Source organism: Candoia aspera, chromosome 3 (assembly GCF_035149785.1).
Source record: "Candoia aspera isolate rCanAsp1 chromosome 3, rCanAsp1.hap2, whole genome shotgun sequence".
Classification (NCBI taxonomy): domain Eukaryota; kingdom Metazoa; phylum Chordata; class Lepidosauria; order Squamata; family Boidae; genus Candoia; species Candoia aspera.
Genome location: NC_086155.1, coordinates 37,590,279 through 37,617,247, shown reverse-complemented (window position 1 = coordinate 37,617,247; position 26,969 = coordinate 37,590,279). Strand labels below are relative to the sequence as shown.

The window sequence follows — 26,969 nt, the reverse complement described above, 5'->3', positions numbered from 1 at the left end:
CATACTTAATTTCTTTTATGGTTATGTTTCATGTATGTATGAATTCTGGTCTAAGACAATAATAAAATATGTATGTATGATTTTGGTCAGTATGCTCAGTCATGTTACAAATGCCTCTTGTAACAATTGTCAACATACATATTGAAGAAAAAGGCTCAAAAGCAGTGTAAATTTTCCCTAAAGAAAAGCTGTTAGTTTTCCAGTTGGATTCCTAATATTTATACTAGTCAAAGTTAGTTTTAAAAAGGGCAGGATTGGATACTGTGTCCTCTAATATCTCTTGACTATCAGAGAAACTGTGGGCCCTAATCATCTTCTGCATCATTCTCAGAATCCAAAAATAAAAGATGTGATAGGAAAGAACAGGCTTACCGGCTATACAATATCAAACATACTCTTTTTGTACAACCTCAAGCAATCTGCACAACATATCTCAGTTGGCAACTTCCTGGTTCTACTTCTGGGGAGAAACAGACTCCTACTTTCAGATTTTCACACAATTCCTATCTTGTCTGCTGCCTTTGAACATCACCCAGAAGCTACAGCTGGCAATCTGGAATGCAGTGGGTCTAGTTAAGGGTGCCTCCCAGCTTGCTTAAGTGACACTACCACTGCAAAAGCTCCACTGGTTGCCAGTTGCCTTCTGGGTGTATTCAAGGTGCTGACTGTCAGTGTTAAAGCCCTATATGGCTTGGGTCCTGGATACTCGTGGAGCCATTTTTTCCCCAGCATTTCTGCCCATCCAATAAGTCCCAGTAGGGAGGATATCAATTATCAGCATCCTCTGAAATCCTTGAGGGATTGCCCTGATCAGGAACCATGAGGGTGTGCCTTTTCGGTACCTGTCCCTCTCTTTGGAACAGTGCTTCACCTGAAGTCAGGTTAGCACCAACCCTGTCAGCATTCCGGAAAGCTGTCAAGACACAGCTGTTCTAAAAAGCCTTTGGGGATTGATGCTATGGTGACCTCCTTCCCTGCAGCAAGCAATTATTGCTGCTAAGGCCTTTGGTGCATTAATGGTTAGGAAATTTGCATGTTGTTGGTTTGAGGGTTCAGTTATTTTTTTCTCTCTTGTAATTTCATTTTATTTTTGAATTTGTAAGACACTCAGAGCCTTCTTGGAATTGAGCAGCATATAAATTGCAGAAATGAAATAATACTGCAACTTTGCATAAACTTACTCTGGCAGACTAACTCCTCTGCATCCAAAGGGCAGGTATCCTGAGCTGGAGGGTTGAACAATGGGTAGCTAGGCTCTGGGCTCTCCAAGGACTGGGCTGTAAAGACCACAGCAGAAGAAGATGAAGAAACTGTTCTAAGGGGACTGAGAGCAGACTCAGGAAGTGCTGGGGAGCATGGTTCTTCTGATGAGAGAGAAGAAAAGTAGGGGTCTTCTGATGACCATATGCAGTGCTGGCGGCACAAATTCCTGAGCTTGCAGCATGGGGCATTGTTTGACAGCTTGCCTGAAAGGCTTGAGTCAAGTTGAAAGCCTCCACACTGGCCAGAACCTGAATCCATTTTTGTCAATGGCTGCAATGTTTTCTGTGAAACTGATTGAAAAGGAGTAGATTTGGACTGGGTAGGATGCACTTTGGTATGGAAGCCTATTCCAGTTCTATCATCCATTTTCAAAGTGAGAAGGGGATCAGTCCAAAAACAGTAATTGAAGTCCAAACTGTGACGTTTGTGCAGTGGTTGATTTGCCAACCAAGAGTCCCATCCTGTGTTTCTGCTGGCATTAGGGCTCAGCGTTCCAACAGAAAGTGCTGGCCTGATGAAGGAGGCACCATCTCTATTTCTGTCGAGGATGTCTAAGCTTTGTGTATCACAACCAGAACACTGAGATTTCTCCTGCTCCTCTTGTGCAGAACTGTAAGAAAGATAACATAATTATCAGAGCAAGATTTTCCAGAGACATTCGAACATCCACCAGCTCTTCCCTTCCTTGTATAATGAACACACCTCAGCAAGGAGGCCTTAGTAATAATAAATATGTGAGTCTTTAAAGTAGCACAAAACTTTTTTTCTGTAGGAAAATATTGAGTCCTGTTTTTTGCAATGGGGAGCACTTATCTCCTTTAAAAGCCAATGGAAAGATGCCCCAAAGAATGGGCGAGATGCTGGAAAAACTTTATGTGACAATATATATTCTGAGCATCTATTAATATTGCTGCCACATCAATATATTTCCAGCATTTTCCCACTAAAATACTTGCTTCTTTCTACTTTAAGGCTACAAAATACTGACCTGTAGTTTTAAATGTGACAGTAGGAAATCAACTACATGGGGAGCAATCATACTAGATATGTTTAATTTTAATTAAATATAAATTTGAATTGTATTGAAAAAACATTAATTTTTTTGTCCTGGATTTGCCCATTTCTTTGTCTTAGTCCAATTTCTCTTTTTTCTCCTGGACTTATTCTCTTCTTACAATAGGATCCCTGAAATGTCTTTCAGAGTACAAGTGCCCCCAAGTGATGCATCCCTGTTTTAATTTAATTCATATATTTGCCAATGAATTGTCTAAAAAAAACAAAGGTGAGTGTTCTGTTGGGTAGGTTCTGGGCAGATGAGAGTATGGAGGCTTCCATGTTGCACTGAGAAAATGCAAAGATAAACCTTTCTTAGTTATTAATATTAGAAATGCAATTTTAGGACATGTGGAGAATAAAACTACAATAGCAGCACATGCTAGGTATCATACAGATACAGAAATGGTGTAAACCCTTGGGACTTCCAGAGAAAAAATGGCAGACTGAAGGTGGCTCTGTGAAAAGTGGAGCCAACAACTGTGGCAGAATGAAGAGCTGATGAGTAGACCAGTTCTTCAATAATTCCTCTCTGGACAAGGAGAGGATTTGAGATCACCCACAAGTGCTCCAGACAGCTTCTTCTCACAAGAAGACCACAAGATAGTGGTCTCCAGTGAGTTTAGAGCTCTGGGAGATGAGGGAATAGCCATCTTGCTCAAACCACAGCTAGCACCTTTGAAAGGACACTAAGTTTGCATACTTCCTTTTCTAATTACTTTCAAAAATTACTTGTTAACTGCTTTTCAGCAATTAGGAACCTTTGGATTGACAGGATTTACAGCACCAGGTGAGTTTCCCTCAATCCTTAGTGAAAGACGTTTTAACTACAAGAACTTAAAAATTGGTGCATGTTTTGGAATAAACAACAAAAGGGTGATTAAAACTTTGATTTTAGAAAGTTACAAACAAACTAGGGATCCAGATAAATTTGAAATAAGATTTTGGAATTAATTATAAGAATCCTTCCCATAGGAAAATGCTTTTGTTTTGAAACATAGTAAGATAAGAATTTAAAAATTGAGGGAACTAGCGGGAACTAAAGAACTAAAGATTACAATTAAAGGAAAAGAACACTTAAACTTGATTAGTAGTTAAAGAATGAAGCAAAATATTTTAAGATTGGATATATTGAAGGATATTTTTGAACAAAGGATCAAAACAAGTTAATTTTAAAAGTGTCTGCCTCTATAGATAGACTGTCTAAAAGATGTTATAGAAGAGAAGTAGGTTCTATCTGACAACAGTGAGAGTGAATTGAAAGTGGGTTTTCACAAGAATGACATGGAAAAAGACATAACACTGGATATACAAAAAAAAAAAAAGGCTGATGTCTTAATAATTAAAACAACAAACCAAGAGAGTGACCTGAATGATTTTCCTATATTGGATTTACAAAAGAGGCTTGTTAAGGTTTTGAAGAATTTGGTGAGAAAGGACAAAGAAAAAATGAAAAGAAATCACGTTCAACGACATTATTTGAAGGGACTAAAGATTAAGATTGTTAGAAGTAAAAGGAAGGAATATAAAGTTAGTTTATTTGGTCAAGGTTAAAATAGATATGTTATTATCTCTGGTAACTCTTAATGGACTTTTGCTGATATCAGGACTGAAATGACGAGGCTTTATGGATTTGTTTATATATAAGAGTTGGGATATGGGAAGAACACATCATTTGTTATATATTAAGAGAAGGTGGTAAGTTATTAAAATTGTTTATACTTGTGATAATAGAGGGAAGTCATTTCTTTATATATATTTTTCTTTACTATATTCTTATTTTTTCTTTCTTTTCTATTTCTCTTTCTCTTTTTTCCTTTTTTCCTTTTCTGCACCTTCTACTCTTTCTTTTTCTTTTTCTTTTTTCAGTTTGTATTACTTTTTATTGTTGTAATTATAATCTTTAATAAAATTACTATTTAAAAAGTGGTACAAACCTTGTCCAGAATGCTCAAGGTCTTTGTTAAAGTCCACATTTGGCTGGTAAAGATGAAGTGGAAATGTAAGAAAATCCAGAACAAAATCCAACTAATCTAGAATCTTGCCTATCTCAGTGGTTAAATAAGTCCATTCAGCAAGTCCTGGGGTATTTCCACAGGGTTTTTTTTCTTTCAGAATTAGTTCTTAATATGTCTGATCTCATGATTCCAGTGGATACTAAGTGGATTTATTGCTGGCTGAGCTGCACTTGAATCTCAGTGAAACTGGACTTTCCACCTGAAGCATTAACTCTGCAGAGCTTGTGCATGGTCCATCCTTTTATTGGTGGGAACTCCTTTCTCATACTGTTAGGCCCAGCCCAAGAACAACCAAGAATCAGTCCAGCTGAACTTCAGTTCTTGATTTGTGAACACCATACAGACAGATTCTTGCCAGACTAAAGCAATTCTACCTAACCTAAGAGGAAGTAACCTGGGAAAGCTCTAGGGCGGGGCTGTTCTGAATCTCTTGGTTTTCCCACAACTGCCCCCTGGACTCTTCCCCCTTCTTGGAATGTGCTCCCTCCTTCCTGAGAACCAGCAGCGCTGCTGAAATCCACAACACATACTGACTCCTGGCTACTTTCTCTTCCCTCAGCTCTAGAGGTTCGGCCATGAGAATGTTGTTCTCAGCATTTTGCTAATCTGCTTTTGAGGAACTGAGGACTGAAAATAGCGGCAGCCTGGAAATGCCCATAAAGACCAATATTCTCTTGATTCCATCTAGCAACCACAGCCAATAGCCAGAGATACATATCTAAGGAAACATTCGATAGTGGTGGATGTTTGGGTCACAATCAGTTTATTTACTCTGTAGTTAAGAAATATTTATGAGACTTGTGAGAAGGCTAAAAAATTCTGGGATCAAATATGTATTAATATCCAAAAGATCCTTAAAGCAGACTTACAAAAAATACCTGAACTGTTTCTCTTGGGACTGATGGAGAATCAGCTTGAGAAACAACATGGGACTTTGCTTTTATATATGATTACAGCAGTAAGACTTTTATATGCACAAAGATGGAAAGATCCACAGATCCCTACAGTCGAAGAAGGGATGTTTAAATTGATGGAACTGGCCCAAATAGTCAAGTTAACAGCATTGATAAAAGAAAATACCACATCTGAATTTGTTTCTACTTGGCAACCACTTTTAGACTATTTGCTTGTGTCAGAAAAAAATCAAGCTTTGATTTTGGGTTTTGATGATTAAATGGTTTGATTTTATAGAAATAATGTTACTAAGGTTTAACTAATGATAAGAGATTATATTTGTAAAGGCATTTATATCTGTATTGGAGAAAGTTGGAAGTCACTTTCTTTTTCCACTTTCTATCTAGTTCTGCACTTTTATAGTTTTTCTTTTTTCTTTAGTTCTGTACTCTGTCTTACCTATACTCTATATTTTGTATTTTAGCTATACTTTGAAAATCAAAGTTATTTTAAAAAGAAAGAAAGTAATATTTATGAGGGCAAACATACTAGCCAGGACTGAGGATGTTTATGTCCTGTTTCAATGGGAGAGAAAATTACATGACTTAGCTCCACAAATGAAACTCAATGAGATTTATAGTGTTGAAGTTCCAATGAGTTCAGAAGGGTTGACTTTCAGGCAAATCTTTTTAATACCAAAGCTTCTAAAGTCCTTAATTCTACCCAGATTTTGTACTGCATTTACGAATAATATCTATTTTTACCTGTTTGGTTGTTTTATAGACTTTTCCATTTGTTCCTGAGGTATATTGGCTGCAGGATGGTTTATTTCAGTCTGCAGAAGATACAGAAGTTCAGCTTGTGGGTCAGGACCCACTTCATAGTCTCAGGCCAACTAAAAACAGTTATAACTTATTACATTATTAAGATTTCTCTATCAAGCATGTCTCAAAAAAAAAAAAAAAGAGTTGTTGCTCATATCTCCTTCTGCTGGCTAATAAAGACATCTCCAGTCCCAGCAACCTTCCATCAGGGTTGCAAGATTGATGTCAGCCCTTCAAGGTAGTAGAGACAAGAAACCCAAACCATGAGTACTAACACTACCTTTATTGTAAGGTTACAGTAACAGAATTTTATATGCCCCTATATACACCTTGGGACAATGGCAGGACTGAAATCCAAGAAAGAAGGGATAGGTGTTTGTCAGTCTACATCCAAGCTGAAGGGAATAAATTTTAAGTATCTGGAGAGGACTTTTCTCATCTTGGGTGAGAATTCCACCTACTCATCTAGTTCCTATTCTAGTACAATGCTTAATTGTTACCTCTTTGTCTTAAATAAAACTTGGTACTTTCTTAAACTCACTTTGGGATGGCAATGTTCTCAGAGTAGTTATGAGATTTCATTTTATCTTAGATTGCTTCTTATCACACATTAGATCAAAAGTAGCTGCAAAGAGGAGTAGGAAGAATACAGAGCTGAGTGCATGTGATATTGCAGCATTAAATATAGGAAAGGATTTTACAGTATTGTTCCAGAAAAACTGTCCCTGAATATTAACTTTGTTTGCAATTAGAGCCAACAGGAAGGCTTACCTCCACAATAACAGGATCAGAATGATCAGAGAATCCTTCAATCTGCCTTTCAAAGAGTTCAATTACTGCATCATAGACCAACTTATATTGGCCCTGAAAGATAGCACCCATGAGTTACGTGGAGATACATCACAATTGCTTATTCATTTCTGCACTTCACAAGTCTAAGCTGTCTAACATAGGAAGGTTTGGGTACATTTACAAGTTCTGGCATCTGTTCTTAGGGGCACTAAGATTAGGGAAGTCCATTTAATAAGCAGTTATGATCGTGTGTCGTGCTTGGATTTGGCAAGCTAGAAGAGGAGATTGCAGTTCCTGCTCTGCTTCATTTCCTGGCCAGTGACAAGTAAAACATGAACAGAGAGTGAGGACAGTATTATCACATAAGTTTCAAGCAATGGTGGCATGTCATTCTGAGAAAGGATTTGCATTTGAAGGGTTATACAGTATACTCTTTAAGAAGCCAGTTTGGCAAATGTCCTCATGGCACATTATCAAAGAACATTTAAATAACTTGAACTTTGCTTTCTATTTTTCTGAAAGCATCAGCACCTGTTCCTTTGATGTATCCCCAAGAGGCCCCTAGTATTAAAAAATCATTACTGTCACACACAAGATTTTTTTTACAGTACAGCAATGCCTTTATAGGACAAATAAGCTTCTTCACTTCTTTGGGTGCTTTTAATAGAAAAATGTTGTAAAATATATTACAACACAAAATTAATTAAAGCATTAGTTATGCTTGGCACTGTATAAAGAAACCAAATTGTCTGAACATACCTGAGTTTGCACCAACAAAGGCCTCTGTGTGCGCATTTCCTGAATCATATTAAAAATGCTGAAGTTCACTGGAAGAATCTTGAGAGAAAAAACAGAAGGCAGTGCTCATGTGAAATGCCCAGCCATGCAATCACTGCGCTGCACTGAATACTCATTAGAGAACTTGTATTGCATGTTATGGGAAAACTCACTAATAATTCATCATTTCTGTCACACCTAGGTGTCAGTTTGTTGAAAAATTCATTTCTTCTGAAATGGCATCAACATAGAAAATAGCATGAAAATTAAATAATAATTTTAGGTGGTTCCTGCCTTGATCTAGATGGCATCTAAAAAGATGGGTCAGTAGACAATTAATATGAAAGCACTCACACTGTCTTTTAGCAAGGTCCAGGTATAATCAATGGCACATATGACTCCTGTTCGTCCACAGCCCGCACTGAAAGACATGACAAATTGCTAAGAGAATGATGATAATACTTTATTCTCTCTTTATGTTGATCAACGAATATTCAGATTTCTCCAAAATCCATTTAATGTATCTTCAGATCTACTATTTGGCTGAAGGTAGCCAAATACGTCCACTGAAACTTCTCATATTTTATCATCATCTTCAGTATTTCTACCAGCCATTGGGAATCTTACAATGATTTTATTTATTTTTATTTATTTATTATGTAATCCAACTTGGGTATTTTAAAGGCAAAGGATCTGCCAAACATCCATGACTATAGCAAAGATGGCATTTCAGTGAGGGCAAATAAAGATACTAGTTTGCATTTGAATTTGTTCTTCAAGCTTAATTCCTGTTTATTAGACCCTAGTGACCAGCTTTCAGCAACAATAGTGTCTGATGCTTCAGAGGAAAACAAGCATGCAAATCACATTCCAAACATGCAGTTGCATGTAATTAACTCATATGGAGTTTAAATTGGTACAAATTTCTCTTCTGGGAATAGGATGTTGGGTCCCTATTACTCCCATGATTGAGTAATTTTAATCAATTTGTAGGTCTTCTGGGCTCAATTTAAAAGACTTATCAGCATGGAAAAAGAACAACCCTAAATTGCCTCTTATAGTTAATAGACTGTTTCTTCCCTCCTCCACCATGACAATCTCCAAAATCAGTCTAAAGTCCTTTACTACAAATACCTCTTACATATCTTGTTCCAGAATTACTATAAGCAACCTTTATAATCTTCTCCTTCTCCATTCACAGCTATATTGTAGCCCATTCCACAAATATCCTACATATAACACCCCAGGCTGTAATATGTAACACTTTTTATTACATGCAAGTAATGTTTTTGTTTACTTTCTCTTTTTTTCATTCACTGCCTATTAGAAATTAGTCATTGTCATACAATATTTTTGTGTCTTATTTACAAACTACCTTACATGGGGTTATCAGATACCTGAACAAGCAGATATAGAATCGACAACAATGTACTTTTCAAATTTCACCACCAAAAATTTGATAGTCATGTGATCTACAGACTACGTGATCATAGGTTTGAAGGGGCTGGATTGTAGCTGATTGCTGGAATCAGGAAATAAATAACATAAATCTAGGCTGTCAAGTCTGTCAACAGATGAGGGAAAGAGAGAAGCAGATAATTTACAAGGTCACAATACATGAACGTTTGAGTGACTACTGGTGTGAAAACAGCCCAAAAAACAAAACAAAACAAGAGACTCAAAAAGCCAGACAATATTTGATTTTAAGGCTATGCCTGCCAGACAGAGGACATGAGGACAAAAAGGAGGACATATCCTCCTTTTGCCAGACATCTGGTAACCCTAACCTTACATCTTCCAGTTTTAGAAGTTCATGCACGTATAATGTGAATGAGTAAACTGACATCCAGGATGGACTGCAGGTTTGCTTTGACCCCCCCAAATCATCAGCTGATTGATGGGAACCTGATCATTTTCCCACCACTAATGGAAGCAGGAAAATATTGATTGCAATGAATGACTAGAACCGAGGCAGAGGGAGGAATAGGGAAGTGTGTGTGTTGTGTGAATGCTCCCTGTGGATGCAATGGATATACAGTATATGCATGTAAGACCTCAGAACCTTAGCTGCTGTTGAAACCAAAAATTCCCCACCCATTATCTGCTGGGGCAAAATTAAGCTGTTCTAAAAGCAATGTAACTTAGAGTACAGCATTTTTTTTACTGTGCATGCATAAAAAGTGTGCTTGCAAATATGCATGTTGGAGTAAGTGGATGATAGATGCATGAAAACAAAGATACATAGAAAATTAATAGGACATGAAATCAGTAGTAAAGATTTCTTCAGCAGAAATGTAAAATATGAAGGGCCAGCTAGCATGATTTATTGCAGCCTCCTAAATATGATTTTAGGTCTGTATGTATGTTCAAAAAGAATTACAGAACAATTCTGCTCTCTTGGAGTTAAAAATGATTTCTGCTTTCAAGTAATCTTACCTGCAGTGTACACAGATAGGTACATCATTGTGTGCTTGGTAGCAACGTATTTCATTTATGAACTCAAAAATAGAGTTGATTGAAGAAGGCACATCATGGTCTGGCCAATTTTTATAATGAAAATGGTAGGCACTTCTGATTTCCTAGAAAAGGCACCCAAAACTATGAACTTGTAGGAATTAGTTTAACACAGATGGTTCCCAATTATCTTATCCCAACCCTTGAGGCAGAATACAAACTGAACTAATACTGTAAAAGAAATATTAATGTGCATCCATACAGGATTGCCTAAACCCTTCTTATGCACCAGAAAAAAAAAAACCCACCACCTTTCTGCAGGTACATGTAATTACTGTAATTTGGTTTCTGCTGGAATGTTATTGACTTTTCTTATCCCTGAAGCACATCCTCTGAAGGGAATGCTATACAGGAACCACAAAATATTCACAGAAACACGTGTATTTTCCTTTCCCAGGTTGAGCTTCCCTGCCAGCCCACATAAATTCCTATTCCCTTGACCATCCCACACTTACACTGTCATTCAGTTTCACTTTCAATTTGCGAATCACATATGCCTTTCTTTTTTCTTCAGCCTCCTGAAGGAAGACAAACCAGGAAGTTATTTCGATGGCATTTACTTCCACAAAGAAGAATACAGTTTATGAATTCCAACAGAAAATAATATACTTACACAGGAAATGAAGAAAGGGCCTAACTGTAATGGGGATTCATCCACACCAACCCAGTAACGTTCACATTTTTTCTGTTGGGGAAACAAATAGGAGACTCTGTCGATCTGTTCTCAGATATTCACCCAAGCCCACAATTGATTTTATCTAGGAAAAGCAGATCTGTCTGAGGCTGTTGTTTAGAGATGAGATGAGAAAACATTAGGAGCTCCTATTGCAGAATAAGGTGGTATCTACAGCTGTACTCCTGGCAGTTTTTGTGGTACTTTCACTGTCTCAAAATAAAACATGTGCACTGTTCTGAACAGGCATTGGGAAAGATTTCAGATGGGTCATGGAATAAACATGATCATAAAAGACTCAGGGTTAGCTTCATCTACATGTAATTACATGCAGTATATACACTCTGTAGTCTTTATGGGGACTGATTATTAAGAACTGACACATGGAATGACGTCTGGGAGGGGAGCCAGCTCAGAAATGTACAGACATTACCTAACCAAAATTCTTACATGCTATGTTACCTTTTGACACAATACCTACCTTCCCCATTTCAAATTCCATGCAAGCCATGACAATAATCTGAAGAGATAAAAAGCAGTGTTTGAATGCTATTGGGAAACTGGCAGACACCTGATCATACTGTTTAAAAAGATCTGAACAAGAGAGTTTTAAGATGCAGTTGAAATAAAACACTGGATTCACTGAGCCACAGTATACAGCATACTATCTGATACATAACAAAAGAGGACAAAATGTATTTCCATGCTGTGGTTCAAAAGGCCATTGTACTCAACCGTCCTTTGAAGAAAACTGCCACTGCAAGAAGGTTCAGATGTAGGCAGAGATATATAAATAAAGAAAAAGAGTCTGTAACTTTTCATGTATCTGGAAAAGTCAAGACGGGAAACAGAATAAAAAGATATATATTTTAACGCCACAATTTTGCTCCAAAACTATTAAGGTTGTTGACTTCAGCCTCCTTTCATTGCTGACAATAGTCCATTATGTATTGTCAATATATGTTACTGCATGGAAGAAAAATAACTGTAGAATATAAACATCCCACAAACAGTTGATATAAAAGGGATCGCTCTACTGCCACATCTGTGCATGAGTGCAATTAAGAAATGAAAAATCCATGGTAGCCAAGCTAGAAAACAAATAGTTGGAACACAGGCAGTATCCACTGGAGCAGTGGGCTGGAGCTTTTCTCAAGTTCAGATATGTAATGATTTTGCAATCAGATATTGGATTCTGCAGTTAAATTGGTTTAATGCCTTTTGTTGATGTCATCCTTCCATTGGAAGGAGGTCATGCTTTATTAGGCAGATACTGACAACTGCAGAATGGTAAACCACTTGCACGTTGTCCCTTGCTTTCTGCACACAAATGCAAAGCCTCACCCTTGCAGTAGGTTTTCTTAAAAAAACAAAACACCTGATGGAAACTATATGAGGAGTGATAGAGATACAGATAACCTGACAATAAAACTGTGTACAGATAGAGACAAAATATATTATTCTAAAATTGAAGAAACAATTAACAGATAGCATTGCTCTACCTCTTACCAAGATTTTATATTCCCAAATCATCCTCCAGAAATCTACAACAGTTGTGGAAAGTGGACCCTGGGTAGCAATGTAGGTTCTTGGCTCATATACACCCTAAAAAGGAAATAAGTAGAACATAGGCTATTGTAAGTTATTAAAAAGCATTCAAATCTAATCCACTTTGGCATATCCCATTTCCATTTTGCAATACTATTACATCCTAAAATAGGCTGCCACACTAACTTTAGAAGAACTGTTAAAATAGGAAGTTGTGTTAAAAGAAAAAGTAAATTGTGAAAGTATTTTTCCAAGTGGTGCCACTGTAACAACAACCCTCACCATCACAATGATGACCTTAGTTCTATTACAGTTTTCATAATCCTCAGACAAGTGAGTGATAGAGGTTCTAGTCCAACATATCAGCTGGGCATTATACCAGATTAGGGAAGGTTATTCTATAAAGCATAATCCAGGATAATCCAGGCAATCTAAAATTTAGAAAATTGTAGGAGTTGGGTGCAGAACTTGTGTTATCCCCAAACTCCAGAATGTATCTCTCCATCTTCTCAATTCAAGCCACAACAGCAATTTTTACATGATTACAGTCACAAGGGAAAGCAAATTTTCCAGCAGGCTATTCCCTATCCCTCACATTAGTAAACGCCTTTTAGATAAAACAAAAAAGTGGCGGGAGTGGGGTTTTACTGGTATTCCTTTATCAAAACCATTCAGATTTTATTTATTTATTTTGCTAAGAATCCAACAAATAGACACAGTAAGTTCTGGAAACATGGATGACAAAGGAGATGGCTAGCAATTTATTTAATTCTCCTTTTGCATGAAGGGTGGGGAGGTTGTTGTTTTTCCAGAAGTTGCAGTAACTTGAGGGTGTCATTGATTGAATGGCATTTTTTATATTCTCCTCTTGGTCAGCTAGAAAGAGAACACTATCTGATCCCTGTGTATTATTTGCATTTTGAAATCAGAAAAGGTGGTATTGATTACAGGTTGGCTTCACCCTGACAGTAGAAACACTATAGTATGGAAGTGTTTGCTGAAGGTTAAGGAGAACAACTGTCACATCTCTGCTCAGCCATGATGCTCATGGTCAGCTGACAATATCTCAGCCTAATAAAAGTAACAGGATTGTCACATGCATGACTCCATACTGCCTAGAAGAAAGATAAAATATAAATGCAATCATAAAATAATGGTACATTACAATCTTGTGCTAATGGGCAACTGAATATCAAATGTTTTGTTATTTGTACCTTGATAAAATTTGCATTGATGTAATCAGAGTCCTTATCTGATGTGATAAAAGAGAGCTTCACTCTGCTATGGTCATCTGAGGGAGGAAAAGGGACAAAAGAAACATCCTTATATAATGGATCCTAAAATAATCTATTAAATGGAAGTATGAAGTTACCTTTGTCCAGCGCAAATCCAATTGCACAAGCATTTCAAGCATTTTCTTGCAAATACATACTTAGCTCATTTGAGAAAACTGAATGAAGCTCCCAATCATATTTTCTAGCTGTGCCAGAATACAAGAATCAATATAGCCAGTAATACTGCTTATAGCAGTGTTTTTCAACCTTGGCAAAACTTTAAGATGTGTGGACTTCAACTCATGCTGGCTGGGGAATTCTGGGAGTTGAAGTCCACACACCTTAAAATTGCTAAGGTTGAGAAACACTGCCTTATACACTAAAAAAACTATCAATGTGGCCAAACGTTTCAATTTCTTCTTTTTTGTGCATCAACAGAATGTTCAGCTTTTGGCCTCCTTTATACTATCCATTACTTCCCCAATAACACTGAATACAAAATAAATCTTGTTTATAGATATTATGTAGTCGTGTAGACCTGGATCCAAATATCTGTTTGTGCAAATTGAAGATTTTTCTACTTTGCATGGATTGAAAGATCAATCCTTCATCCTGCAACTATGGCCTATAGAGAATGGAATGGCAATCATTTTTAAACCACGGTCAATTTTTTTAATTAAAAAGTTTTTAAGGGCAATGGCAGTAACACAATGATGTCATAGAGGGACTGTGGCTGTATTGTTCGGTGTATGTTTAAAATTTGTGGAGGGATTGGTGACAATTAAGAAAATGAAGGCATGAAAATAATCCCTAAAATAGTGAAAAATCACACAGCTAAAAAACATCAGTTTGACTTCAACTTTTGATCGCATAACTTGGGATGGCTTAAGGTCTGCAAAAATGGAGGTGGGGACTGCAGGCACCCTATAAGCCATGGGTCACCTACTCTGCATTTTTGCCACAATAGCAATATATAATCTATGGCTTCCTAAAGTTCAGAGCAGGCTTTGTGGAAGGTATGTGAGGAGGAAGGAGGAAGTTTTGACTACGAATTTTAAAATCAGACCATTCATGATTTATGATACAAAAGAAAAGTGTCTCAGAGTGCTGTGTGGAGGAAGTTGTTCTGGGAAATATCAGAAATCGTTTATCAGTGGTATGGATGTCATGGTATGAATGTGGTTCATATCTGTGCTTATCTTGCAACTGATATGTATGCAGGAGATGTCCAAGCTTAGGGGTGTAGACATAGATTGACTTGGAGCCAAATATATGTTAAGTTCATGGAAAGAACGTTTTCTATCTGGGCTTCCTGCAAGTAGAGATCCATCCATTTGGCTGCAATTCTCATTTCCTCTGCTTGTTTGTTTATTTGTTCTATTAGATTTATATCTAGCCTTTCATTTAAATCATGGAGGTATACAGTACATAGCACTACCTCCCATTTTCCCTCACAACAACAATTCTGTGAGAAATTTGGGCTGAGAGAGTCAGTCATTGGCCTAAAGTAATCCCTCAGTGAATTTCTGTGACTGAGAGTGGACCAGAATCTGGGTACCCCAACTCCTAGTCCCACACCTTAACTACTACAACATGATAAAGTGTCCTCTAGATAATTTATAGCAAGTACAACTGTTTGGGGGAGGAGGTGACAGGAAACTTTCCTTCATTGCTTTAATTTAGGATCCAATCCATTCACATTATATTATACGTTACAAAGGAGCAATAGCATCCACAGGAGGGATTTCAAACAGGCAAGATGGCAGATGTACCACACAGAAGTACAAAAGGGGTGAGATTTGCATTGCAATGTCATGTCCATCACCTTGCCTTTATGACTACCACCATCCCTGCAGAAGTTCATGCTCCAAATGCATATGATCTAATTTATATATAAACTAGAATGATAAAAACAGTATAATAATAGATTTAATTCCTAGCTTACATGGTAAGATGTCTTTATACCGATTTTTGTTGTTATTTTCAGGTCTCTCAGACACAGTTGTTGGGTAAATTTTCTCTGCTCTATAGGTCGCCGATTGCCGCTTCAGTTTCTGTGGTTAAATCATAAAGAGTAATTATAGAAAACCTGACAAGAATATCACAGAACTGCATCTCTCATTACTTCCTGACTGGCCTCTCTTGAGATAACCACAGTGAGAACTAAACAGCCCTATGGCTTTGCTGGGGGGCTCTTTGTAAGAATGGAAATTTTATGTGCTGATCAAGAATCCTACATAGATCAGGCACATGCAGTTTTGATGTGGCTTCCTAGAAGAGTACGCATTTGTTGCAAAGGTATGATTGGCGGAATAACATGTTGCTCAGGTACACTGGAAAGTATGAAAATCTTTCCTCTCCACAACTGTGACTAAATGCCACTCGTCACAGCATTTTCTTGCATGCACCCTTAAATATATACTACTGGCCATGGTGGTTGAGAATTCTGGAAGTTTCCACCCCAGCACATGGAAAGTGCCAAGTTTCCAGAGTTGAACTAGACCAGAAACATTATAGTAGCCACTATGTTAAGTAGGGAAAGTGCTTTCCCAAAGAACTTAGAAATTATTTTTACTGCATGAGCCCTTGCAGCTAGTTTCAATGGGATACTTTCTAATAAGAAAATAAAATTTAGGAGCAGCTTTAAATTTTATAATGAAGTGGCAACTGAAATGCAGTTGAACTGCATTTCCTATAAAAGAAACTTGTAGAAGAGAGATGTACTCATTCCAGATAACAGATAAACTTGCCCAAGCTTTTTTTTTTTTTAAGTATTTAATCAAATTTCGAGGCTGCCCAACTCCTCGACAATTCTGGATGGTTTATAAATAATAAAAGGAAAAAATACGTATAAAAGTTGTTTCCTTTATGTCACATTTGAAACATGGTAAGAAAAAGCATAACCCACTTCTGCTTGCTTACTATCTTTATTGTAATTGAAGTTAAGGCTATCAGATCTGGGCTGCAGCACTCCAGATGACCACCAGATGACACCAAAAAAATAAAGAAAAGTAGAGATGTTTGCTACCTTCTAGAGGGCAACTTGGATTTTGCAGATCTGTTAGCTGAACCATGGGATCCTTCCAATTGATTCAATATATAATTTTAAGTGTTCTTTGGTTTTGGTTTAGTTTTTTTTAAAGGAGGAAGGAAGTCATAATGCTGAATTTATAAACAAATATAATATCCTCAGTGTAGCCTCAACATTTCTCTTTACAGAATGAAAAATATTTGTATGAACCTCCTTCCTCAAGATTTATTTCTAATTCCAAACCATATACATTTTCCCTGTCATTCATGAAAGAAATTACAGTGCTGCCACAATCTAACGGTGCTTTAGTAATAATCATACATTCACTCATTTCTGTGTCTTATTAAAGCAGGAATGGACAACAATGCCTGCGCCATGTATAGCCTGCAAAGGCAACTGAAATCAAACACTGAAATTTGGTGGCAAACCATTGATAAATGCAGGTATGATTTCATACAGATTTTACCTGTAAATGAAACAGCAAAGAAGTGTAGGAAAAACTTAAGACACCTTTAAAAAAATCAAACCTTTGTCCCAAGAAATCCTGGTCTTGTCCACGTGTATATTATAAATGTATCATGTCTTCAGCTAGCCAGAGATACAGAGAAAATACAGCATGTGGCTGCTGAAAGATTGTCTTCCCTGCACACAGTCCCTAAAATGTTTAGCCTTATCGGTCCTTATATGGCTTTCATTGCTATTTTTTTTTCATTTTACTGTTATTTGATTATAAGGATTGTTTCTTTGATGTTTTACTGGTTTGTCAACTGCTCAGTACATAGATACTCATACATAAACAGAATTAAGAAAAAGATCAGGAAAGACCACCAGATTCACAATTTCAAATTAATGAGTTAGTGGGGATGATCACAATACATAGTTCAGTTCTTGCTCCTTGTATCCCATCCGTGCATTTATGTCCATAGATGTCTGTAGGCCAGAAAGGTCAGGAAATGAAGACCTGGATATCACATTTGTCTTAGCAGAGCAACTTCAACTCTAGACAAGACAAGACGAGACAGATAGATGTAATCAGGAGCTCAACGGGAGAAAATAGAACACCAGATGAGTGAGAAGTTTATTCAAAGATAGTGCTTTGCTCAATCTGATGGGAATGACTGATTCAGAAATCTGGAAAAGTATCAAAGATCATTTGGCCCAACTCCTTGAGTGAGACAAAAGCCTTTCGACACAAACATTCCTAAAAGATTAGCCTATATTTCTTTCAAATGAGTCTCATCATGAAATTATGTTTGTAGCAAGGAGCTTGAGATTAATGGGATCCCCATTAGTACTTACTTTCAATTTTCCTTTTTCCGGTGATTTTTTAGAGACTTAGCAGGAAGAATGTATGAAAAACTACAGTACAGGCAATGGTAGCAATAGAAATTGAATTACAGGAGGGCAGAGGGAAAAAATCCTGTACCACTGGCAACAGTTTCCTTAACTGTGATTTTAAAAAAAACATGGCAGTATGATATGGCTAAAATTAGGGCAAAACTTTGTACTTTTCTTCCTGTGATTTAAAAATTGGGTGGACCTATCCATCTTCCCATCTGAATTGTGTGGTTTGGCAACAAACTGGGTGGTGCTTAGTCCAAACTATAATCCACCATAGGACTTGATTCATCATTCCCTTGCTTCTTGCTCTTCCCACAGAAGGCAAGCCTTACTGTCTTGTCCTGTGTAGGTGGGTGTACCAGTCCTTGCCTTTTCCGTTTAGAGATTGTTCCTTTCTCATTAGTCCCTGCTCTTTTTTTTTTTTTTTTTTGCTTTTCTTTCCCAGACATTTCCACACACGGATTCCTTTTCACACCCTCTCCTTTGACACCTTTCTTTTGCCCAACCCCCTTTTTGTACCAGAATTGCTAGGATGCTACAGTGATTAAAGCAAAGAGAACTGGTTGTTCCTTAATTTCGAGCATAGATCCACAGAATATTTATGGAACCAAAAACGGATGATTCAGGTTCATCGAAGCAGAGGAGTAGCATTTATTGATGCTTTGTAGCTTTGTCCAATGTGCCAACATTGGAACTTAAAAGATTTCTTTTTTAAAAAAGGAAAAGGAATTGCTGTGATACAGAGGGCATAGAATGGGGAGAGGATGTGCCAGGTACTGTAGATAACTGAAGTTGGGGATGTCATTAGAGTGATATGAAGTACAGTAAGCCAACCACTTGGAAGGGGTTAGACAGCTCAGGATGGAAAACAGTACTTTTGAAGTGGAGCTTCAAAACAGGGGCCATATTGCTTTATTATTATTTTGTTTAATCTATTCAATCATGTCCAGGTCTCAGAGACTGCCTGGACAAGTCCCTGCAGTTTTCTCGGCAAGGTTTTTTGGAAGTGGTTTGCCGTTGCCTCCTTCCTAGATGGAGAAAAGTGACTGGCCCAAGGTCACCCAGCTGGCTTTGTGCCCAAGCAAGACAAGAACTCACAGTCTCCTGGTTTCTAGCCCAGTGCCTTAACCACTACACCAAACTGGCTTTCTATATTGCATTATAGTACATGTTTTAATTGTAAATGTTGCTAAGCAAATGATTTAAGTAAGTTATATTCAAAATGTAGCCTTTCAGCATCCTTAAAGCAACTATTAAGAATCAGTTGATTCAAGGTATTAATCCTTTCTTGACCCTAGATTTCCAATAAAACATTTTTTTTGCTCTGTTCAAATTGGGGTTATTCCACATCAGTGTCTTGTGTGATTATGGGTCAAAACATAACTGCTTGTCTATTAAGCCCAAATGGTCTAGCAGCCTTCAGGGCTGGGAAAGACAAGCCCTGTTTCCTGTAAACTGACTATATTTGATGTCCACTGCTACAACACCTGCAGTTAGATTGAAGAAGCTAATTAAAATTTAAAGGAGACAGTGGTCATCCCTGTCGGGTGTCACAATGTAACTTAATCAGAGCAGAAACCCATCCTTTTGTAATAGTTCTGACAATGGAGTGAAGATACCAAACTGTAATCCAGTATACAAAAGAGAATGGAAAGCTAACTTTTAAAAAACACATTCATAAAATTTAATCTGAAGCACATCATAGACCACAGTGTCCAATGATATTAAAATAATAAAGGTGGGATAAAAATAAAATAAAATAAATTCAAGTTTATCTGCTGCTATACACAAAATAGCAATCACCAAGCAATATTGGCAGTTGCCTGACCTCCCTATTTTCCCCTGGGATTTTGTTTTTTTTTTATAAATCCAGGGGTGCACCATTTCATTATTTTCACAACTAACTGCAGCACCCCTGGAAAGAATAAGAATAACAGCAACAGCAACAGCAGCAACAACAGTAATATAAAAGTATTTCTGCTGGGTTTGGAACTAGGAACATTCTGCATGTGGAGAAAGTGTTCTAACTTCTGTGCCGCTGAAATAACTGTGTAACAGAGTCAGTAAAAAAAAACTTTGGAAATGCTAGAAAAAAAAATGGAAAGCTGGGTATTATGCCTGCAAATATGTGCATTTTGAGGCCTTACTTTAATTTTGTACACATATACATTTTGTATGTATATATACACATACATACCTATACACACACAAGCACACACATATAAAGTATATGTGCATGCACATGCAACGAATAAGACCCACTCACGGGAAGGAAAGCATATCAGCCATTGCTTTCCGGGAACAGAAAGGAAAGAGGGCCCAGCAGCAGGAGAATTGCCCAAGGAGAGGATGTCGCAGGCGAAGTCTGAACTGAATCCTTTTCAAGATGTTCAGTCTGGACAGGCATTTCTTAAACTGGCTCAGATTTAAACTGCCATAATCATAGGATAGGAGGAGCTTAAAAGTGCACAGTGGATACACCCTAAGAGGGGTTACTGGGCTGACGTTTTTAGTTAAACAATTAGTTTTTTAGTTAGAACAGTCTATTTATATATGTTTTTAACTAAAGAAAGTTTGTTGATTTAAATCTTCAAGTTACACTCTTGTTATAACTGACGGTGCAGTTGCCATGTGGCTCTTTCAGTGTCATAGGCACTTACAACACGATGTTGCCTAGTATAAATTTCTTTCTCAAAGATGCAATATTATATGGAGATAGAAACAACTTCTACGCAAGGAGGATGAACAGGCAGATAAATATTTACTGGAGAACATTTTAATGGACTGTATCTATTGCTATATCTTTAAAACCACCCCGCATATTTCTTTAGTCTCTGGGCCCCACCCATTCTTCTTAAACCAGCTCCAGTGGCGGTGAACCATAACTCTGTGCAGCTGGACAGGAAAGGACTTTGCATATGGCCTTCTAAACAAAATATGAATGATTTCTTTTTCCATAGCCAGATCGTTGCTATTATTCTACTTTATGTATAGCTACATGAACAGACCATTTGCTTGCAGAAAAGTAAGTGTTTTTATAGAAAGAAGTGGAGGAAGAAAAACTAATCCACGGATATGCATGCATTAATAAAAAATAGTTTAATGGATGCAGTTCCAAGCACAGACGTCCCAGACCTCCCTGACCTTATTTTCCAGATGTGTTGAACCTATGGCCAGCTTTAGACTATGGCTGAGGAGGCACTGGCCTAGGGTGTTGAATCATTCTAAAAATGCAAATCTTTGTATTAGCAGGGGGTGGCACCATCAAACAACGTGGCCCAGGGGTGCCATATACCTTGAGTCGGCACTGGTTGAACTTCAATTCCCAGTATTCCCCAGCCAGCCTGACTATTGCTTAGAGTTCTGGGTGACAAACATTCATAAATGTAGAGGACATTTCTTGTTGTAAACTATAATCCTAGTACAAACAGGTCTTCTAATATTCCCTCCTTAATGGATTTTCTGCGGCATAGAAGAAATTGGATAAGAATGGAAAGGGGTGAATAAAAAAGAGAAGATACTATCTGGACCCCCATAAAACTCTATGAATGGTACAGGAGAACTGCACAATTAAACCCTAACTTTGAAGCACCCATAGACCATTAGAATATAGGCCTGTACACATGTATCTTAACAAAAGGTGTGTTTTCCAAATATTATACTGAATAAAATATATTAGGCTACATTTTAAACAGAAAGACTTGGTCACCATTATTCAGCTTTCTCTGTGTGACTTCCTCAGGATGCCTGATCACATATATATATACCATCTTCTATGTTTACAAACAGTTTTCCAGGTTTCAACCTCCCCAAGACTAAAGGATTCCACAGTATGGATACAAACGCCAAAAAACAATTACTTAATTTCTGTCCAAAAATAGCACCTACTTCCTGTTTCAACTGCTGTTTTAGCATAAAACAATGTGGATACAACTCAGTGGGGAAACTGTGTGAACAAACTCCCCATGTAGTATTTTCTAACTGTGCAACCACAAAAAATAGCCTTCTCCCATATGGTTGAGAAGATGGCTTACATCAGTCTTCCTGATCGCAATCACAACCTCCTGAAATTCCCAGCCAGCATAGCCAGTTGGAGCTCAAAATTCTGGGAATCACATCTGGATGATGTTATTTTGGAGAAAACAAGCTCACACAAATGTGGCTGAAGGAAGAAGGATTTTGGAAAGTTATGGATACTTCAAATGACGATAAGAATGCAGTTTAGAAAAAAGGTACCTTGTATAGCCAGTTCAGTAATAATTCTGTGTTATCTAATTCCATATATTAACAAGTTGGCATTTGGAAGCACACTGTCATCATTAGTGCTGCTCTGCAGCAAGATGGAATTATAGCACAATACTTAAGAGCATCAGCCTTTCTATACAAATCCAAATTTTCCCCCTGTACATACACACCAAATCTATTAGAGCTGATTTTCCATTCTATCACAATTTTCAGAGACCAGTGGAGGTGGCTACAAGGTGACTCACTCAAATTTGAGATTTATTCACATGCTCCACTTGGTTGGCAGTTTGTACATTCTTGGCAGGCACTGGCCTACTCATTTTCAGAAGCTACCATTCTGTCTTTATTGAGATTTCATGAACATTTACCCCCACTCTCAGCCTACTGCCATGACGCTTTTCTTTTTCTTGCTGAGAAGGGTGGCTTTTCTAAAGAGCATGTTTGAATATTAATATGTATCTTTATCGTTATTTAATACAAAGTAAAATTAAAAAGATGAAACTAAACATCTTGTCAATTTCAAAGGGTGGAATTAAAGAAAAAAAGGGAAGTAGAAAAAGAAGATGGAGATTAACAGCATTTTCCATATCAAAATGGAACATCTGAAAACCCAGGTGAATCAATTGTGCTAGTCCCATTTTGGGTATAAAATGGGTCTAGATGGTTTGATTTGCAGTATGTCAGACTTCACCTGCCCAGTACCAATTCAAGGACAAACACATAAATTCTGATGATTGCAAGCACTAGAAAAATAAATTCAAGAAGAAATCTAGCAACACCAAGAAGAAAATGCCAACCATATTTATAACAGAAATGTGATTCAATTCTTGCACCTCTTTCTGCTGCCAGTGTTATATATTGGGCTAACAGCATCTTGCTTTGGGGTTGGGAAGAATGGTTGATATCTATCCCTTGTTGTTACAACAGACCATTCTGGTTTCAGGCTGTTTGTTTCTGACCTTGTCAGACCTAGTCAACACACAATAGATCAAGAAGTATTTTTTACACCCAGTATCATTTCAGTGGCCTCAAAATGTTTGAAATAATTTGGAAAAAATGGATCATGTTAAGTTCTGGTAATAAAAACAAATCCCCGGCCTTAATTATAAATGTGTACCATTTGCATGCATGCTTGAAAACTGCCGACTGCTATACCCATCAATTTGCAGTTTCATCCTGCAGCTAAAGCCAAACACTGGAATTAAGCAGCTGCACCAGAAGAAATGCAGCTAAAATAAGGAAAGGAAATTGTTCAAAATTAATATTGTTTGAATAAATGGGAATAACTAATGACTGAATGATTTTATGCCGTTCGAGCTGGTATAATTATAAAGGAAAACAATACCGACTTTTGTTTCCAGCATTCTGCCCTTATCAGATCTGGATGCATGGTAGTGTAGCAATGAAGAGCTGTTTTCCATCAAACACTTTTGGAGCATTTTCATAAAACACACTAAGAATGTTTAGGTTGGAAGTGAGCCATTTGTGAACATTGTTGGTCCAGTAGTACAGAGGCAAAAACAACTAATGACTTATTATAGCAGAAGATATTCTAGCCTAGCTTCCTCAAGTTAGGAATTTTTAGAGTTCTAGTTCCAATGTCAATTCCTGCAAGGGGTGGAATGGGAAACACCTGTACAGCACAGCTGAGAAGTGAGGAAAGCCAAAAGGCCTCCAGCATCACAAAAGGATGAATATAGGCCACTTACTGCAAAGGGCAGTCAAAATATCGGCAGGCAAAGGACTGAAGGCTAGAAACTTCAGAGCTGCACCTCCTCCGGGCCTAACAAGCTGCAGCAGGAAACCAACCATCAACTGCTAGACATAACTGTCAGAATCCAAAGGCTGAGCCAAAGGAGGCAAAGCATGATATCTCTGGAGGAGCATTGCAATTGATTTGTAGCATTTGTTGGCAACTTTGCTCTGGGCAATGAGCCTACTTGAATGAATATGACTATAGAAGTAAGCAGTTCCAGTACATTTGGAGAGCATCAGATGTGGGAAGGGTTGTTCCAACCAGTATAGAATTTAAATATGTATTTCAAATATATATATATTTACATACACACACACACACATTAAACTATGTGAAGGCAAGAAGATAAAATACTACTCGTTCTTTCTACTTGGTAAGCACAGTTCTTAGTAGGCATAGGACACAGGGAGACAATGCACAGAGAATCTTCTGTAGGGATGGACTTTGTTTAATACTGCTACAGGAAACTAGCTAGGTTTGTTTCCAAAGTCACAATTCTAATTTCTAGCACTCTGACATCTATACGTGCCATGCCCAATTTCTGTTGCAAAAAAAATCTTTTTTTTTTTAGCAGTACAGAAACAACTCTTATCCAATGAATGAAAAGATATTTGTGCTTTCAGCTCATTTCTTGCCAAGGAATCTGAGAAGTTCTAGGGTATACTCTATACACTGCCTTCTCAAACCTCAGTATTAGCCTTCATACAAGCTGAAGATATATTAGAGCTATCATTACAGGAGGACACAGTGATGGATAAACTATCCTTCATGAAACTTTGTCTACTCTTAGTAACCTGCTAAAAGCTCCCATGGATTCCCAGGAACTCCTCAAAACATAATTTTCAATCCATAATGTACTGGAGCACTGACAAGTTGTTATTAAGTTGAAGGCCACTATTCACAGTCATCATAGTCTTCACCGTGCTGTTACCTCTTTTCCATGTATTTTTTAAATCTGACCATGGTTGTCTAATGCTACTTTTTATATGGTTCTTTCTATTAATCCTTCAAGACCATACAAGAATTATTTTTAAAATTATTATCTTCCCTTTTGGGGTGGGGGTTGAGGTGGGAAGAGGAAGAATGTTTCATTGTTGCTTTATGAGGAAACTGCTCAAAGTACAACCCATGAAATGCTAGATCATTACCTTCCAATGTAAGCCTTTTAAAATTCCCATGTTCCATGAAGTGAACTAGTAAGAAGATTCCTCTCTGTTTTTGCCACATGCACATATGCTGATAGTTAAACTATGGGATAAAGAGTAGGGAAGCCTTCACAAACTCTAAAGCTTCCCTCATAGCCACTCCCCAAGTTTACCAAAATGATGAGTTCTTGGTAGTTTTCTAAACACACTTGTTAAGGCCAGGGCTGGATTGAGGGGCCACCATTTATGAATCCCTGTCAAGGCTCATGCCATGGCAGGAGCTGCTGCTCACCACTGACCCTGCTTCTGCCTCTCCATCTGTTTTTACCAGGAAATTGAATAAGGAGGAGGAGAAGGAGCAGGCCTTAACTGCCTTGTTTCTTCCTTCTGGGCCGTTGCACGGATCACACCGAAAGAGAGGAACTGAACAATAGCAGCAAGGAGGCAAATGAATTCAGGGGGAGCCCTCCACTGAGAGCATTTAATTGGAGGTCTCCCTACAACCTGGAGTCAACAGTGGCTGGGGAAGATCACAAAAAGAAAGAACTAGGACCCTTCTAGATCACCCGTAATCTTAAGTGCTCTCTTTCTTCCCCCTCCCTATAGTGAAAATGAACTCCAAACCATTTTGCAATCAAGCTAGCACTATAGTTCAGTTAATACAATCCCACTGAAATAACAGGAAGGACTGAGTTTGAACCCTGTAAAGTAATTTAAGGTTCAGGCAGTTCCCATCTGTCCCCTTCAATGCTATTTTAAGTGCTTTCATAGTAGAAAACATACAAGCATAAAACAGCTGTTTACTAAAATAACAGTATAGTCTTCTTAGAACACAATTTTAATTTTCCCTTTAAAATGAAGTCATGCTCAGAAATATTTCTACAGCTTGCTTACCAAATATTCATTGGTGAACTCTTCCATGTTGAGCTTTCTGCTTCTGATCCTTTCCAGGTTTTTCATGATAATTTCTCTTTGATCCATGCCGTAAAACCAGATGAAGATGAACTGTCAGAAAGGAAAATGGACATGACAAATACATGCTACAGTGGAAACAACCACCAGTGAGGAGGGTTCCTGTTGGAGTCTGGTTTACTTAGTTCATCACAAGACCAGAAGGAAATGAGTATGTATGTAGCAGCCAGAGTGGGGAACTTAAAAAAACAACAACCAATTCTTTGCCGGGCCCTAGTGCCTTCAGCTATGAATGAAATAATGCACCGTTTTACAAAATGAAAAAGTATCTTACTTTGGTTAAAATGAGAAGTCACTGCTCATTTTTCTTTAAGATGAGATTCTCACCAAACAAATCTTTGAAACAACGTTCTTTCCATGAAGAGAGAAAGCGAAAAAGCTTTAAAAAATGAACAGCAGCAAAGGTACCTCAGGTCCCTGATATATGCCTCCTAATGTTGTCAGATTTCATTTTTGAATCCGTCTTCTTCATGTATAAGTCTGAAATATCTTTGTGCTGATAAGCAGTCTCCTCAGATTTTAAAAACATTCTTTGTTCATATGTCCACTTCTCCTCCCACCATAAAGAGATGGCTTAGCTTTTAAAATGTTTTAGTCACGCCTTAACCCTAAACTTGGCAGAATATTCAGACATTGCTGCCCTTTCACATGACCTAGAGTGAACTTTCCAGAGAACTTCAGCAGCAGACATTTTTATGTCAGAATGTTAAAGTTACCCAGGGGTTAGTGTAGAATAGACGAGACAGTTCCTGGAATGCAGACTATCTGAGTGATTTTTGTTACCATCCACTCTTCCTTCAGAAGAATGTTAATTTCAGCTTTGGGAAAACTAAGTAAAAACAAGATTCT

General features: G+C 37.6%; 1 protein-coding gene across 1 annotated transcript in view; it reads right to left on the bottom strand.

Moving 5' to 3' along the window:
• Positions 1-26,255, bottom strand: part of PTPN22 (protein tyrosine phosphatase non-receptor type 22) — a 37,421-nt gene extending 11,166 nt beyond the window's left edge. The window contains exons 1-13 of the mRNA XM_063299824.1: positions 26,043-26,255; positions 15,576-15,684; positions 13,571-13,647; positions 12,318-12,413; positions 11,290-11,328; positions 10,749-10,820; positions 10,591-10,653; positions 10,058-10,200; positions 7,976-8,042; positions 7,604-7,681; positions 6,824-6,916; positions 5,993-6,063; positions 1,182-1,873 (exon numbers count right to left, since the gene is read on the bottom strand). Coding sequence (XP_063155894.1) covers positions 1,182-1,873; positions 5,993-6,063; positions 6,824-6,916; positions 7,604-7,681; positions 7,976-8,042; positions 10,058-10,200; positions 10,591-10,653; positions 10,749-10,820; positions 11,290-11,328; positions 12,318-12,413; positions 13,571-13,647; positions 15,576-15,684; positions 26,043-26,129 — 1,687 coding nt within the window. The 5' untranslated portion in view covers positions 26,130-26,255. The remainder of the gene's footprint in view (positions 1-1,181; positions 1,874-5,992; positions 6,064-6,823; positions 6,917-7,603; positions 7,682-7,975; positions 8,043-10,057; positions 10,201-10,590; positions 10,654-10,748; positions 10,821-11,289; positions 11,329-12,317; positions 12,414-13,570; positions 13,648-15,575; positions 15,685-26,042) is intronic.
• Positions 26,256-26,969: the final 714 nt, after the last annotated feature.